At 42.4% G+C, this 12,587-nt stretch overlaps 1 protein-coding gene across 1 annotated transcript in view; it reads right to left on the reverse strand.

Annotated features, from left to right (window-relative positions):
- Positions 1 to 9,621: 9,621 nt before the first annotated feature.
- The window catches only part of LOC115218903 (zinc finger protein 271-like), a 39,312-nt gene continuing 36,346 nt past the window's right edge, over positions 9,622 to 12,587 (reverse strand). The window contains exon 2 of the mRNA XM_029788902.2: positions 9,622 to 12,587. This exon is cut by the window's right edge and continues 158 nt beyond it. Coding sequence (XP_029644762.1) covers positions 9,786 to 12,485 — 2,700 coding nt within the window. The 5' untranslated portion in view covers positions 12,486 to 12,587 and the 3' untranslated portion in view covers positions 9,622 to 9,785.

Consider the following 12,587-nt stretch of genomic DNA (forward strand, 5'->3'; position numbering starts at 1 on the left):
CGGCAGACGAAATACTGCTAGGCATTTCGCCCGGTGTGCTAACGTTTCTGCCAGCTCACCACCTTAATAATAATAAAACTAATAAAATTTTTTCTAATTTTGGCACAAAGTCAGCAATTTAGGGGATAGTGGATTACATTGAGTCCAGTAGGTGACTGGTACTTTAATTTGTTGACCCTGAATGAAGGAAAAGCAAAGTGAACCCTAGTGGAATTGGAACTCACAGTAGAAAGACCCAGAAGAGATGCTACTGAGCATTTATTCCAACGTACCAACAATTCCGCTAGATTGCTGCCTTAAATGGTTTCAAATTTTGGCACAAGGCCAGCAGTTTTTAAAGGAAGAATTAAGTTGATTATATCAACCCCAGCGTTTGGCTGGCAGTCTTTTTTTATCAAGCCCGAAAATAAAGAGAACAAAGTTGACCTCAGCAGGATTTGAACTCAGAACAAAAGGAGCCACAACCAATAGCACAAGCCATTTTGTCTGACGCTCTAATGATTCTGCCAACCCTACATATTTGCGAATTTTATAATAATGACTTTTATAATAATAACTTCATCACATTTCCATGTGATGGTGATGATGTTGGTGGGATCAGTCAATGATAAAGACCCCAGTATTTGACCGGTATCATATTTATTTAATCAACCCCCCTGGAGTAGTGATTCTCAACCAAGGTCCACATGACCCTTGGGGGTCTATTTAAGAATTTGCTGTTCAAATTTATCTGCAATAAATTGGGTCTTCCCATAAATAATACGGTTTTTCTACACTTCTTTTATTTTTCAAAATTAAGATTAACAAAATTCTTTTTTAATCTAAAATATACTTTCCTTCATTTTCCACAATGCTCTTCCATCTATCTGGTAGACTTGCAAGGCCCCTCTTTCAAAATTCACTAGTCCATGATGAAAAACACTCCTCCAGTACTGCTCTGACCTTGTCTACAGAATTCATATTTTTTTCTGCCCAAATAATTTTGAAGATGGCATATTAAATGGTAATCAGATGGAGCAATGTCCAGCAAATATGGTGAGTGGGTCATCATTTCCCAATCAAACTGCTCCAGCCTTTTGAATGCCATCTTCACTGTATGTAGCCAAGCGTTATCCTGATGGAAGAACATTTTTGTCTTGAAACCAAAGATGATCGTTTTTTCTTCTAGCACTGACTTAAATGACTGGTTGAATGACCAAATCCAAGCTTCTCTGTTCATTCCTCGACAGTTATGATGAGATTTTATTCCACCACGGTTTGCAGGACGTCCTCATCGAGCTCTACAGATCTTCCAGGACAAGGCTCAGCTTCTAGGTTGTAGTTTCCGGCTCAGAATATCTGGAACCATCGTTGACACTGGCTTACGCTTACTGTCTGATCCCCATATACTATATTAATGTTCCTCACACTTTCCATTGCATTGTTGTCTTTATTGTACTCATAAAGCAAAATATGCCAAATATGCTCCTTTGTCACTTTCATTATGGCTTTGAAAAAAATAACTTAAAATCGAACTGCACTCTTCAAAACTTGCACTAAGAATAAGCACAAGGTAAAAATACTACCTGCTTTCATAGCAAGTTGATGCAAGTAGTTTATCCCATCCCCTTCCGACTTTTAATTCATGAAACTGAAAAAACCGCATTATTTATGGGATGACCCAAGACTTCTAAAATACACAAAATGTTTTAATAATTTTAAAAAATAAAATTTCTGATAATATTTAATAATAAAAACATAATGTTAGGATTTTGAAAACACCGAATGGTTATGAGGGTTCATTCAAGTGAAATAGGAATTGAAGAGGTCCATAGGAAGGAAATGGTTGAGAACCACAGCCCTGGAAGGATGAAAGGAAAAGTGGGTCCAAGTGAGACAGCCATGTAGGGCTCCTCTGTCATGTAACAATATTTTTCTGATTTTGGTATCAAGTCACCAACTGGTAGTGGGGGTGGGGAGATGAGCTGAAGTTAATGAAGCCCAGTATATGACTGGTACAGATTCTATAGCATCTGGTCAGGATGAAAAGCAGGAGGTCGAACTTTGCAGTAGACAAGATGGAAGTGACTAAATACTGACTGCAATGCAGGAGACCCAGGACTATATTTTCTCTGCCATTTCTGGTGATGGTGGAGGTGGTGATAATGATGATGGTGATGGTGAAGGAATTGGCAGAGGTGGTGATAATGGTGGTGGTGGTGATGTTAGTGGTGGAGATGGTGGTGATGATGATGGAGGATGTGGCAGAGGTGGTGATAATGGTGGTGGTGAGGGTGGTGATGATGATGTTGGTGGTGGAGGTGGTGATGATGATGTTGGTGGTGGTGGTGGTGATGATGATGTTGGTGGTGGAGGTGGTGGTGGAGGTGGTGGTGATGATGATGTTGGTGGTGGAGGTGGTGGTGGTGGTGATGATGATGTTGGTGGTGGTGGAGGTGGTGATGATGATGGTCTAGGAATAATAGTCGACTGAACTCATTCCAGTGTGTGTGTGTGTGTGTGATAGATAAAAAGACAGAGAAAGTGTGTGCATACACAGAAACACACATATATATATAGAAGTATGTGTGTGTGTGTAGATATGTATATAAATGTGTAATATATAAGTATAAATGTATGTATATATATATATATATATATATAGTGTGTGTCTGTATGTGTGTTGTGAATAACTATTTGCTACACCTCACATTCTACACAAGCACATACATTTACACAGCCATACATACACACACACACACTCACTAAGAACCATCTAGAACATCTTTGTCACATTGCACACAATGTGAAGGGGAAGGCAAGTGTTGCGTTAGGAATTAAAATAAATAAATATTTCAAAATCAAAAAAAAAAAAATAATAAAATAAAAATTAAAAAAATAAAAAATAAAATTCAGAAACTGAACATTTCTGAGAAGAAAATCTTAGATCAAATTCTTTTTCCATATTTTTTTTTTTACCTTCTCTTTTTTTTGAAAATTTGTTTGTTTTTTGGGGGGGGGGTTTTTTTTTCTATTTTCGTTCTGAACATTGTTTTGTTTACAAAATATTAAATTTCCAAAAATATTGGCCAGCATCTCACAGATGGCTGCATAGCTTCCTAGAAACCACCATCACCACTATCATCATCATCATCATTATTATTAGAACTACTATCACCACCACCACCATCATCATCATCAATATTATTACTATAGAACCTTACCATCATCATCATTATTAGAACTGCTTTCACCACCACCACCACCACCACCACCACCACCATCATCTTCAATATCATTACCAACAATATCACCACCACCACCATCATCATCAATATTATAACTATACAACTTTACCATCACCACCATCATCACCACTACCATCATCATCATCATTAAAACCACTACTACCACCACCACCACAATCATCATCATCATCATCAATGGTATTATTATTATTATTATCATCAACAAGCAACTTCACCACCACAACCACCACCCTCTCAATGTTTTTGCAACCACAATCACCATCATCATCATCATCATCATCAATATTATGATTGCCACCACCACCACCACTGCCGCCGCCACCGCCACCACTGTTAATTTAAGGTCAATCCATGTTAAACTGTTCCATCAATCCTTGAACGGGTGACAGAGAGGTGCTTCGCCAACATTTGAAGCCGTGTTGACTCAGAAGGTCTGCAGTTGGCTGTTGTTGCTGTTTGGTGTATGTGTAGGTGGTGGTGTGTGTGCATGCGGCTGTGCATGTGTGTGTGTGTGTGCTGTAAGGTGGTGTTGTTGTCTTATGTGTTTGTGTGTATATGACATGCTGTATGTGTGTGTGAAGTTGTTGTACGTGTTTGTGTGTGTGTGTGTTGTGTGTGAAGTTGTTGTTGTACTTTTGTCTCTACTGAACAAAGTTAAACACAAACAGAATCGCTGTTCCTTCACACAACAATACTGTTTAACCCTAGGTTCAAGCTTGATCAATTTAGATATATGATCAAAAAAGCTCTCCAGCCATGACCACCTTGTTATATAAAGAGTGCATAGTACTACTTTACTATAAAGAATACATTACTTAATGGGGGGAGGGGGGATCCCTAATTTAAGACAGTAGGGTGTGATCTCCAAGAGATTTGGTTGCTATTTCTAGCAAGTATAGTGATCATATAGAGGCTCTTTAACTGGCTCTGTGCATCTAGGACTACATTATACAATGTGTCCTCTTTCCTAAGATGGCTGAATGTGATTTGAGGGAGACTTAACTGCCATTTTTTGCAGGTCAAGCAACACTTTAGAAGCAACCTCACTGGTAAGAACCATTGGTGGTGGTCATGGTAGTAGTAGTAGTAGTAGTAGTAGTAGTAGCAGTAATTTTTAATATAAGCACAGAAGCAGGGAGGGGGGGCAGTCAACAATTAAATTGACCTGGTACTTAATTGGTACTTTATTTAATCAGGCCCCTAAAAGGACGAAAGGCAAAGTTGCTGAGCTTAACACGATTTCAACTGAGAATTCAAAGAGGCAGAAGAAAAACCCTGAACACCTTGGTCGAATGATGACGCTCTATCGATTCTGCCAGTTCACAGCATCAATAACAATTCTGATGGCAAAAGAAACTGGAGAAAAATATTGGGGAAAAAGATGAAGGAAAAATAAAGACAGAATTTAAGTGAGTTTCTGCCTAAGACATTGTTTTATGTTATGATGTCTGTGTGAATGACACCAGATATGTGTGTGTGAGTGTGTGTGTATGAGTTGGTGTGAGTATGAGTTGTGTGTATATGAGTTGGTGTGTGTGTGAGTTGGTGTATGTGTGTGTGTATGAGTTGTGTATGTATGAGTTGGTGTGTGTGTGTGTGTGTATGAGAAGGTGTGTGGCCTAGTGGTTAGGGTATTGCACCAACAATTGCTAGACCATGGGTTTGATTCCCAGACCAGGCGGCAAATTGTGTTCTTGAGCAAAACCTTTCATTTCATGTCGACCTCGGCAGAATTTGAACTCAGAACGTAGCAGCAGATGAAATACCGCTAAGCAGCTTCACCCGGTGTGCCAACGTTTTTGCAAGACATCTTGCCCCTGGTCCTCCTGTCCTAGGTATGCTCCTGTTCCCTTACATGTCATCGTTAACAATGTACTAATGGAAACCTTTAATAAGAAAGGCCCCTTTCTAGCAAGACAAGGAACTACACTGGTGGTGGTGGTGGTGGTGGTGGTGGTGACGGTGAGGGTCCAGTTAGCACATTCAATGGTTTTCTTCCTAGAGATTCTGGCTTGCCCAGTGGCCAGAATCTCCCAACTTCATCTTAACCATTTGAACCGGCAGACTGTAAAAGCCCAATACCAGTTGTAGAAATCAGTGCCAGCAACAGGATATGAACCCCTTCACTCTTTAACCAATATTGCACTGCTGAGGATATCAACAAGCCCCTTAAACAAGTTAATCAGCTCAAGTTACCTCAACAAAAGAAACTCAACTTCAAGTCGATGAATTCATTTCAATAAATTCCGTTTCAATAAAACATTGTTGCTTAACGCTAGGTCAATAGGTCAAACCACAGAGCAACCCTATGATAAAAGACTTTCCAGATATGACCACTCCATCAAACTTTCAGGGTCATATAATTCAGTGTATCCTTGACAGTGAAGCATTAGTTTGAAAAAAGATTTGGCTGCTACTTCTAGCAGACCCATGACTACATAAAAGATTCCTCATTGACTTAATATTGTTATGGTGATGGTGGGTGGTCATGGTGGAACAGTAAACAAAATAGTTTAAAATATTTAGCTATGGTAAATTAAGTTATGGGTTCAAACCCCACCAAGGGTGACTGTAGTTTTCATCTTCCCGGGACTGATAAAATGAAGTACAAATCATTATAAAGGAGGGGGAGGGGGTTAGCAGAACTGTTCCGAGTCGGAACTGGGTTGATGTCCAGGTCTGCCATTCGTACATCCAGGATTAGTTAAACCTCCAAGCGCCAAAACAGCTGCCTCTGAACTTTAAGGACCAGTTCTTATACTAGAATATATCTTTGTCTGTCAACCCCATGCAAACATGGGAAAACAGATGAATGGTGATGATGATGATGATGATGATGAGTATGGCAAAGGCTTAGCAAAGTTATTCTGAGCTCAAATACCACCGAGGTCAACTTGGCCTTTCAAACCTTTTGCCATCAACGAAAAGAACCAATCAAGCACTGCAGTTGATACAGTCAACTATCCTCTTCTCTCCAAAATTTTGCTGGCCTTGTGCCAAAATTAGAAAGAATTATTATTATTGTTATTATTATTATTATTATTATTATTATTATTATGGCGAGCTGGCAGAATCATTAGCACGCCGGGCAAAATGCTTAGCGGTATTTCATCTGCTACTACATTCCGAGTTCAAGTTCCGCTGGGGTCGACATTGCCTTTCATCCTTTCCAGGTCAATAAATTAAGTACCAGTCAAGTACTGGGGTCGATTATCCCCCTTCTCACAAATTTGCTGCCCTTGTAGCAAAATTTGAAACCATTATTACTATTATTATTATAAAGGCAGCCAGCTTAAAGCATGCAGTAAAAAATAGCATTTTGTCCAAGTTTAAGTTTTGACCTCCCATTCCACTGAGGTCAACTGTGCCTTTCATCTTTTGGGGATCAACAGAATAAGCACCAACCGAGCAATGGGGTCGATGTCACTGACTATCCACCTCCCCGAAAATGTCAAGCCTTGTGCCTAAGGATTAGCATAATCTTTAAAATGGTGATCTGGTAGAATCCTTAGCACATGGGGACAAAATGTTCAGCAGTATTTTTTCCAAACTCTTTATGTTCTGAGTTCAGTTCCTGACAAGGGTCCTTCTTTAAGGGCCAATAAAATAAAGTACCAGTCAAGTACTGGAATCATGTAATATTGGTTTCATATTTTAGCGCAAGGCCAGCAATTTTGGAGAAACAGGGTAAACCAATTACATCGACCCCAGTGTTCAACTGGTACTTATTTTATCGACCCCATAACAATGACATTGACTCCAGTGTTCAACTGGTACTTATTTTATCGACCCCGTAACAATGACATTGACTCCAGTGTTCAACTGGTACTTATTTTATCGACCCCATAAGGATGAAAGGCAAAGTCGACTTTGGTGGAGTTTGAACTCAGAACAGAAAGATAGACAAAATGCCGCTAAGCATTTTACCCGGTGTGCTAACAATTCTGCCAGTTCCCCAAAGTTGCTGCCCTCCTGCCTAAATCAGAAACAATTATTACAAAAAAAAAGCTGAGCTGGCCGAGTTGTTGGTGCGTCAAACAAAATGCTTAGTGGTCACATGCATTCAACAGTCAAATCCAAAAGCTTATGTATTCAAGCAAAATTTGTAGATTAAAGTGACCCCCCGGTATTGGCCTGACACTAGTTTATCAACTTCCCAAAAAAATAAAAAGCAAAATTGACCTGGGAGAGATTTGGACTCCTAGATAAACTTTGCCAGTGATAAATGACAGGGTTTTTAAACGACTTCTTACATAAACAGGGGAACATTACCAATATTTTAGAATGAGAATACATCGTAGAAAATACTATTATCATTGGTAAAGCAGTGAGTTGGCAGAACTGCTAGCTTGCCAGGCAAAAGGCTTAGAAGCTGAGTTCAAATTCCACCGAGGTCGACTTTGTTTTTCATTTTTTCAAGGTTGATAAAATAAGTACCAGCTGAACATTGGGGTCAATGTAATCGACTAGTCCCATTGCCCCACAAAATTTCAGGCCCTGTGCCGTTAGTAGAAAGGATTATTATTATTATTATTACTATTATTAACACAATGTGATTGCAACAGATAGTTCATTGGTTTGAAATATCTGCTGCAATCGCATTACACTCTTCATAATGTCTATATACTTTTGTGAGGTAAAATATTACTAGCCTCGCCTGGCCTCCGTGCCGGTGGCACGTAAAAAGCACCATCCGATTGTGGCCGTTTGCCAGCCCCATCTGGCACCTGTGCCGGTGGCACGTAAAAACCACCCACTACACTCACGGAGTGGTTGGTGTTAGGAAGGGCATCCAGCTGTAGAAACATTGCCAGATCAGACTGGGCCTAGTGCAGCCTTCTGGCTTCCCAGACCCCAGTTGAACCGTCCAACCCATGCTAGCATAGAAAGCGGACGCTAAACGAAGATGATGATGATGATGATGATTATTCTCTTTGATAGATGTAATAATAATGATGATGATGATGATGATGATGATAATTCTGTTACCTTCAAAAGTAACAATTCTTTCTTAATTTTGACGCAAGGCCAACAGTTTTTGAGGGGAGGGGAATAGTCAATTACATCAGAATTTGCTAACATTGGCACAAGGCCACAAAGTTTGAAAGGAAAGGATCGATCTGATTCGACAGACCCAAATATGTTACTGGTACTTATCGCATGACCCACCCCCACAAGACTTCAGTTCTACTTATTTCATGAGTTCTGTCAGAATGAAAGGCAAAATTTACTGGGGAAGGGTGGGGGTGGGGTGACAACAACAACAACAACAGCAAAGTAATACTACTAATGCTAATAATTGTTTCTAATTTTGGCACAAGGTCAGGATTTTGAGGGGAAGGGAAAAGCTGATAACATCAACCCTGGAACTTGAGTAGCACTTGGTTTCAAATTTTGGCACAAGGCCAACAAGGGGGGAAGGGTGGGGGGGTTAGTTGACTGAAGTGACCCCAGTATCTAACTGGTAGTTTATTTTATTTTATTTTTTGACCTCCAAATGATAAAAAGCGAAATTGACCCCCCAAACAAATTTCAATTCAGAATGTAAACAGTCAGACATTAACAATAATTATTATTTCTATTCTAGGCATGAGGCTTTGAAAATTTGGGGGGGAGAAGGGGGCTAGTCGATTACACTGACCCCCAGTGCATTACTGATGCTTATTTCATCAACCCCGAAAGAGTGAAAGACAAAGTCGACTTTGGTGGAATTTGAACTCAGAATGCAGTGGCAGACGAAATACCTATTTCTTTACTACCCACAAGGGGCTAAACACAGAGAAGACAAACAAGGACAGACAAACGGATTAAGTTGATTATACCGACCCCAGTGCGTAACTGGTACTTATTTAATCGACCCTGAAAGGATGAAAGGCAAAGTCGACCTCAGCGGAATTTGAACTCAGAACGTAGCGGCAGATGAAATACCGCTAAGCATTTCGCCCGGTGTGCTAACAAGCTTGCCACCTTAATAATAATAATCTTTTCTTCTCTAGGCACAGGGCCCAAAATTTTGGGGGAGAGGGGCCAGTCAATTAGATTGACTCCAGTATGCAACTGGTACTTAATTTATTGACCCCCGAAAGGATAAAAGGCAAAGTCAACCTTGCTGGAATTTGAACTCAGAACGTAGCAGCAGACAAAATACTGCTAAGCATTTCGCCCGGCATGCTAACAATTCTGCCAGCTTGCTACCTTAATAATAATAATAATCTTTTTTACTCTAGGCACAGGGCCCAAAATTTTGGGGGAGAGGGCCAGCTGATTAGATCGACTCCAGTACACAACTGGTACTTAATTTATCGACCCCAGAAAGGATGAAAGGCAAAGTCAACCTTGCTGGAATTTGAACTCAGAACGTAGCAGCAGACAAAATATAGCTAAGCATTTAGCCTGGCGTGCTAATGAGTCTGCCAGCTCGCTACCTTAATAATAATAATAATAATATTAGAAGCAACCAATTGAAAACATGTTTGTGTGTTTGAGATGTTGTTTGTATAAAACACATGTTGTAGGGTCCAGGTCTGTGTGCTTCTGTCATTTCGATGTGCTGGGGTGGCTGGTCTGGCCCTTTGTGGGGGCGGTTCCTCTTGGATACTCAATCCTACTGCATGGGAAAACACTGGGCATGTTTGCCCAGGTGGTAGGGGGCATCGAGGTCATAGAAAAGCCGCGGGGCCAGAGGTAGTTGCCCTCCCAGCGCTGGGACATCTCGTGGAGGTTCATGGAGGTCATCCACGAGGAAGAGGTGTGAGGGGCTGCTGACGATGACGAAACAGACGAAGGAGATGACGCGGGCATTAATGACTGTCCTGACCGTCCACTGACCGAGGGGGAGGGGATCAACAACGAGGTGTTGGACTGCTGCTGCTGCTGCTGTTGTTGCTGCTGCTGTTGCTGCTGTTGCTGCTGTTGTTGTTGTTGTTGTGTCATGTGAGCATTCGACGGGCGGTTGTTCTGGTTCTGGTTGTGAGCCATCGTCTGAGTGTAGTCAGTAGCAGACTTCAGATTCGAACTCTCGCTCTTCACATTACCTGCATTAACTGCAGAGTTGTTTGTTGCACTGACTGCAGTCGGAACCCTGGGGTTGTTGGCTCCACTCGGGGTTGTCTTCACACCGGTGCTGCCACCTGCGACACTGCTTCCGTTGTCCTGCAACAGCATGGCGTCCCTCTCGGCAGACTGCTTAGCTGCGAGCATGAGGCTTGCGTTGTGTGCCTTAGCAGCATGCGAGCGCTTGTGGTTGATCAACGTGGTCCGTTGTGCGAAGGATTTCGAGCACAAGTCACAGGTGAACGGCTTCACGCCCGTGTGAACACGTTCGTGCGCATGCAAGTTACTAAGCTGACTGAACATTTTATTGCAGGTGTTGCATCGATATGGCTTCTCACCCGAGTGTACGCGCTCGTGCGTCCGTAAATTAACCAGCTGAGTAAATGCCTTCGAACACATTGAACACTTAAAAAGGTCTCCCGAATGCAAGCGACGGTGATTTTCAAGGTTTGCACGCTGGCTGAACGTCTTTGAACACTGTTCGCAGCTGTATGGTTTTTCCCCGGTGTGAATACGTTCGTGCATTTTCTGGTTGCTCTGCTGACTAAATGCTTTCGGACAATAACTACATTTGAAAGGCTTCTCACCTGTGTGAGTCCTTATGTGAGATTTTTGCTCGGTCTGCTGACAAAATGCTTTAGGGCAATACGTGCATTTGTAAGGCTTGATCCCCGTGTGAATACGTTCGTGGTTCTGCAAGTTGATTTCCAATGTGAAGGCTTTTCCACAAACTAAGCACTTGAACAAGTCCCCCGTGTGGATCCGCTTATGACTGTCAAGGTTAGTTTTTTGAGAAAACGACCGATCACACTGGTCACAGTGGAACCGTTTTTCACCTGTATGTGAACACAGGTGGGCCTTTAACGTGCCCTGTTGACTAAATGATTTGGAGCAGTAGGTGCAGTGGTAAGGCTTCACGCCCGTGTGCAGTCGCTCGTGGTTGTTTAGTGCACTTTGTTGCGAAAATCTCGAGCTGCAAAACGTGCAGGCAAAGGGCCGCTCCCCCGTGTGCACTCGTTCATGGTTGCGTAAGTTTATCTCGAGGGTAAATGCTTTGGGGCAGGTCGAACACTTGAAGAGGTCGCCGGTGTGAATGCGTTTATGACTGTCGAGGTTTGTCTTTTGAGAGAAGGAACGGTCACAGAGGTCGCAGTGGAAGCGTTTCTCACCTGTGTGCGAACAAAGGTGAGCTTTGAGAGTCCCCTGTTGGCTGAAGGATTTCGAGCAGAACGTGCACTGGTATGGTTTCACTCCCGTGTGTAGGCGTTCGTGGTTGCGAAGTGCGCTCTGCTGAGAGAAGCGACGGTTGCAATAGGTGCAAACAAACGGCCTCTCCCCCGTATGGATCCTCTGGTGGTTATGAAGATTGATCTCCAGAGTGAAAGCTTTAGAACAGATCTGACATGTAAACAAGTCTCCTGTATGCACCCTCTTGTGACTGTCCAGGTTAGTCTTCTGGCTGAAACATTTCTCACACTTGTCGCATTTGTACGGTTTCTCTCCTGAATGTGTACGAAGGTGGATCTTTAGGTTTCCCTGTTGGCTGAATGACTTTGAACAAATGGCACAGTGAAAGGGCTTCTCACCCGAATGCACACGCTGGTGGCTTTTCAGGTTTACCAATAGACTGAAGGCCTTACCGCATGTGTTACAGGTGAAAGGTTTGACCCCCGTATGTGTCCTCTCGTGATTGCGGAGAAAAATTTGCTGGGAGAAAGCTTTGTTACAAAACGAACAAAAGAAAGTTTTCTCTTTGGCTAGACTTTTCTGTAGTGCTGGATCGCTGACGCTTTGGAGGTTCGGCTGTCCCACCATCGGTACGGTGAGCATCGCCTGAGGGGGTGGGATTGCAGGAACTGTTAGGGGTAGGGACAGTAAACCCGAGCCGCCCATCGAACACTCGTGGCTCATCATGTCCATCTTTTGGTTGAAGGTCTTCTTGCAGACTTCACATTTGAACTGTTTCCTTTCAGACGCATCGTTCGAGTCGCACTGCGAGTCATGAGTCTTTGCAGACGATGGGGAAGCAGAGGTGTTGGGAGGGAGCTGATGGGATGAAGCGGATGAGGAAGGGGGAGGGGGAGGGTGGGGCGGGGGAGAAATCAGGAGGTCACTTTGGTAGAAGGGCTGGGAGTTGAGGTTGTAAGGGTTTCCAGCTGTATATACAAATTGTGTCGGATACATTTTAAACTGTTCCTGCTTGACAACTTGATAAAGGACCGAGGTGGACTTAGACACGATTACATGTGCACTGTGTGGCTCTTTGGCAGCAATATACAAAATGTA

The sequence above is a fragment of the Octopus sinensis genome, linkage group LG14 (genome assembly GCF_006345805.1).
Source record: "Octopus sinensis linkage group LG14, ASM634580v1, whole genome shotgun sequence".
NCBI lineage: Eukaryota > Metazoa > Mollusca > Cephalopoda > Octopoda > Octopodidae > Octopus > Octopus sinensis.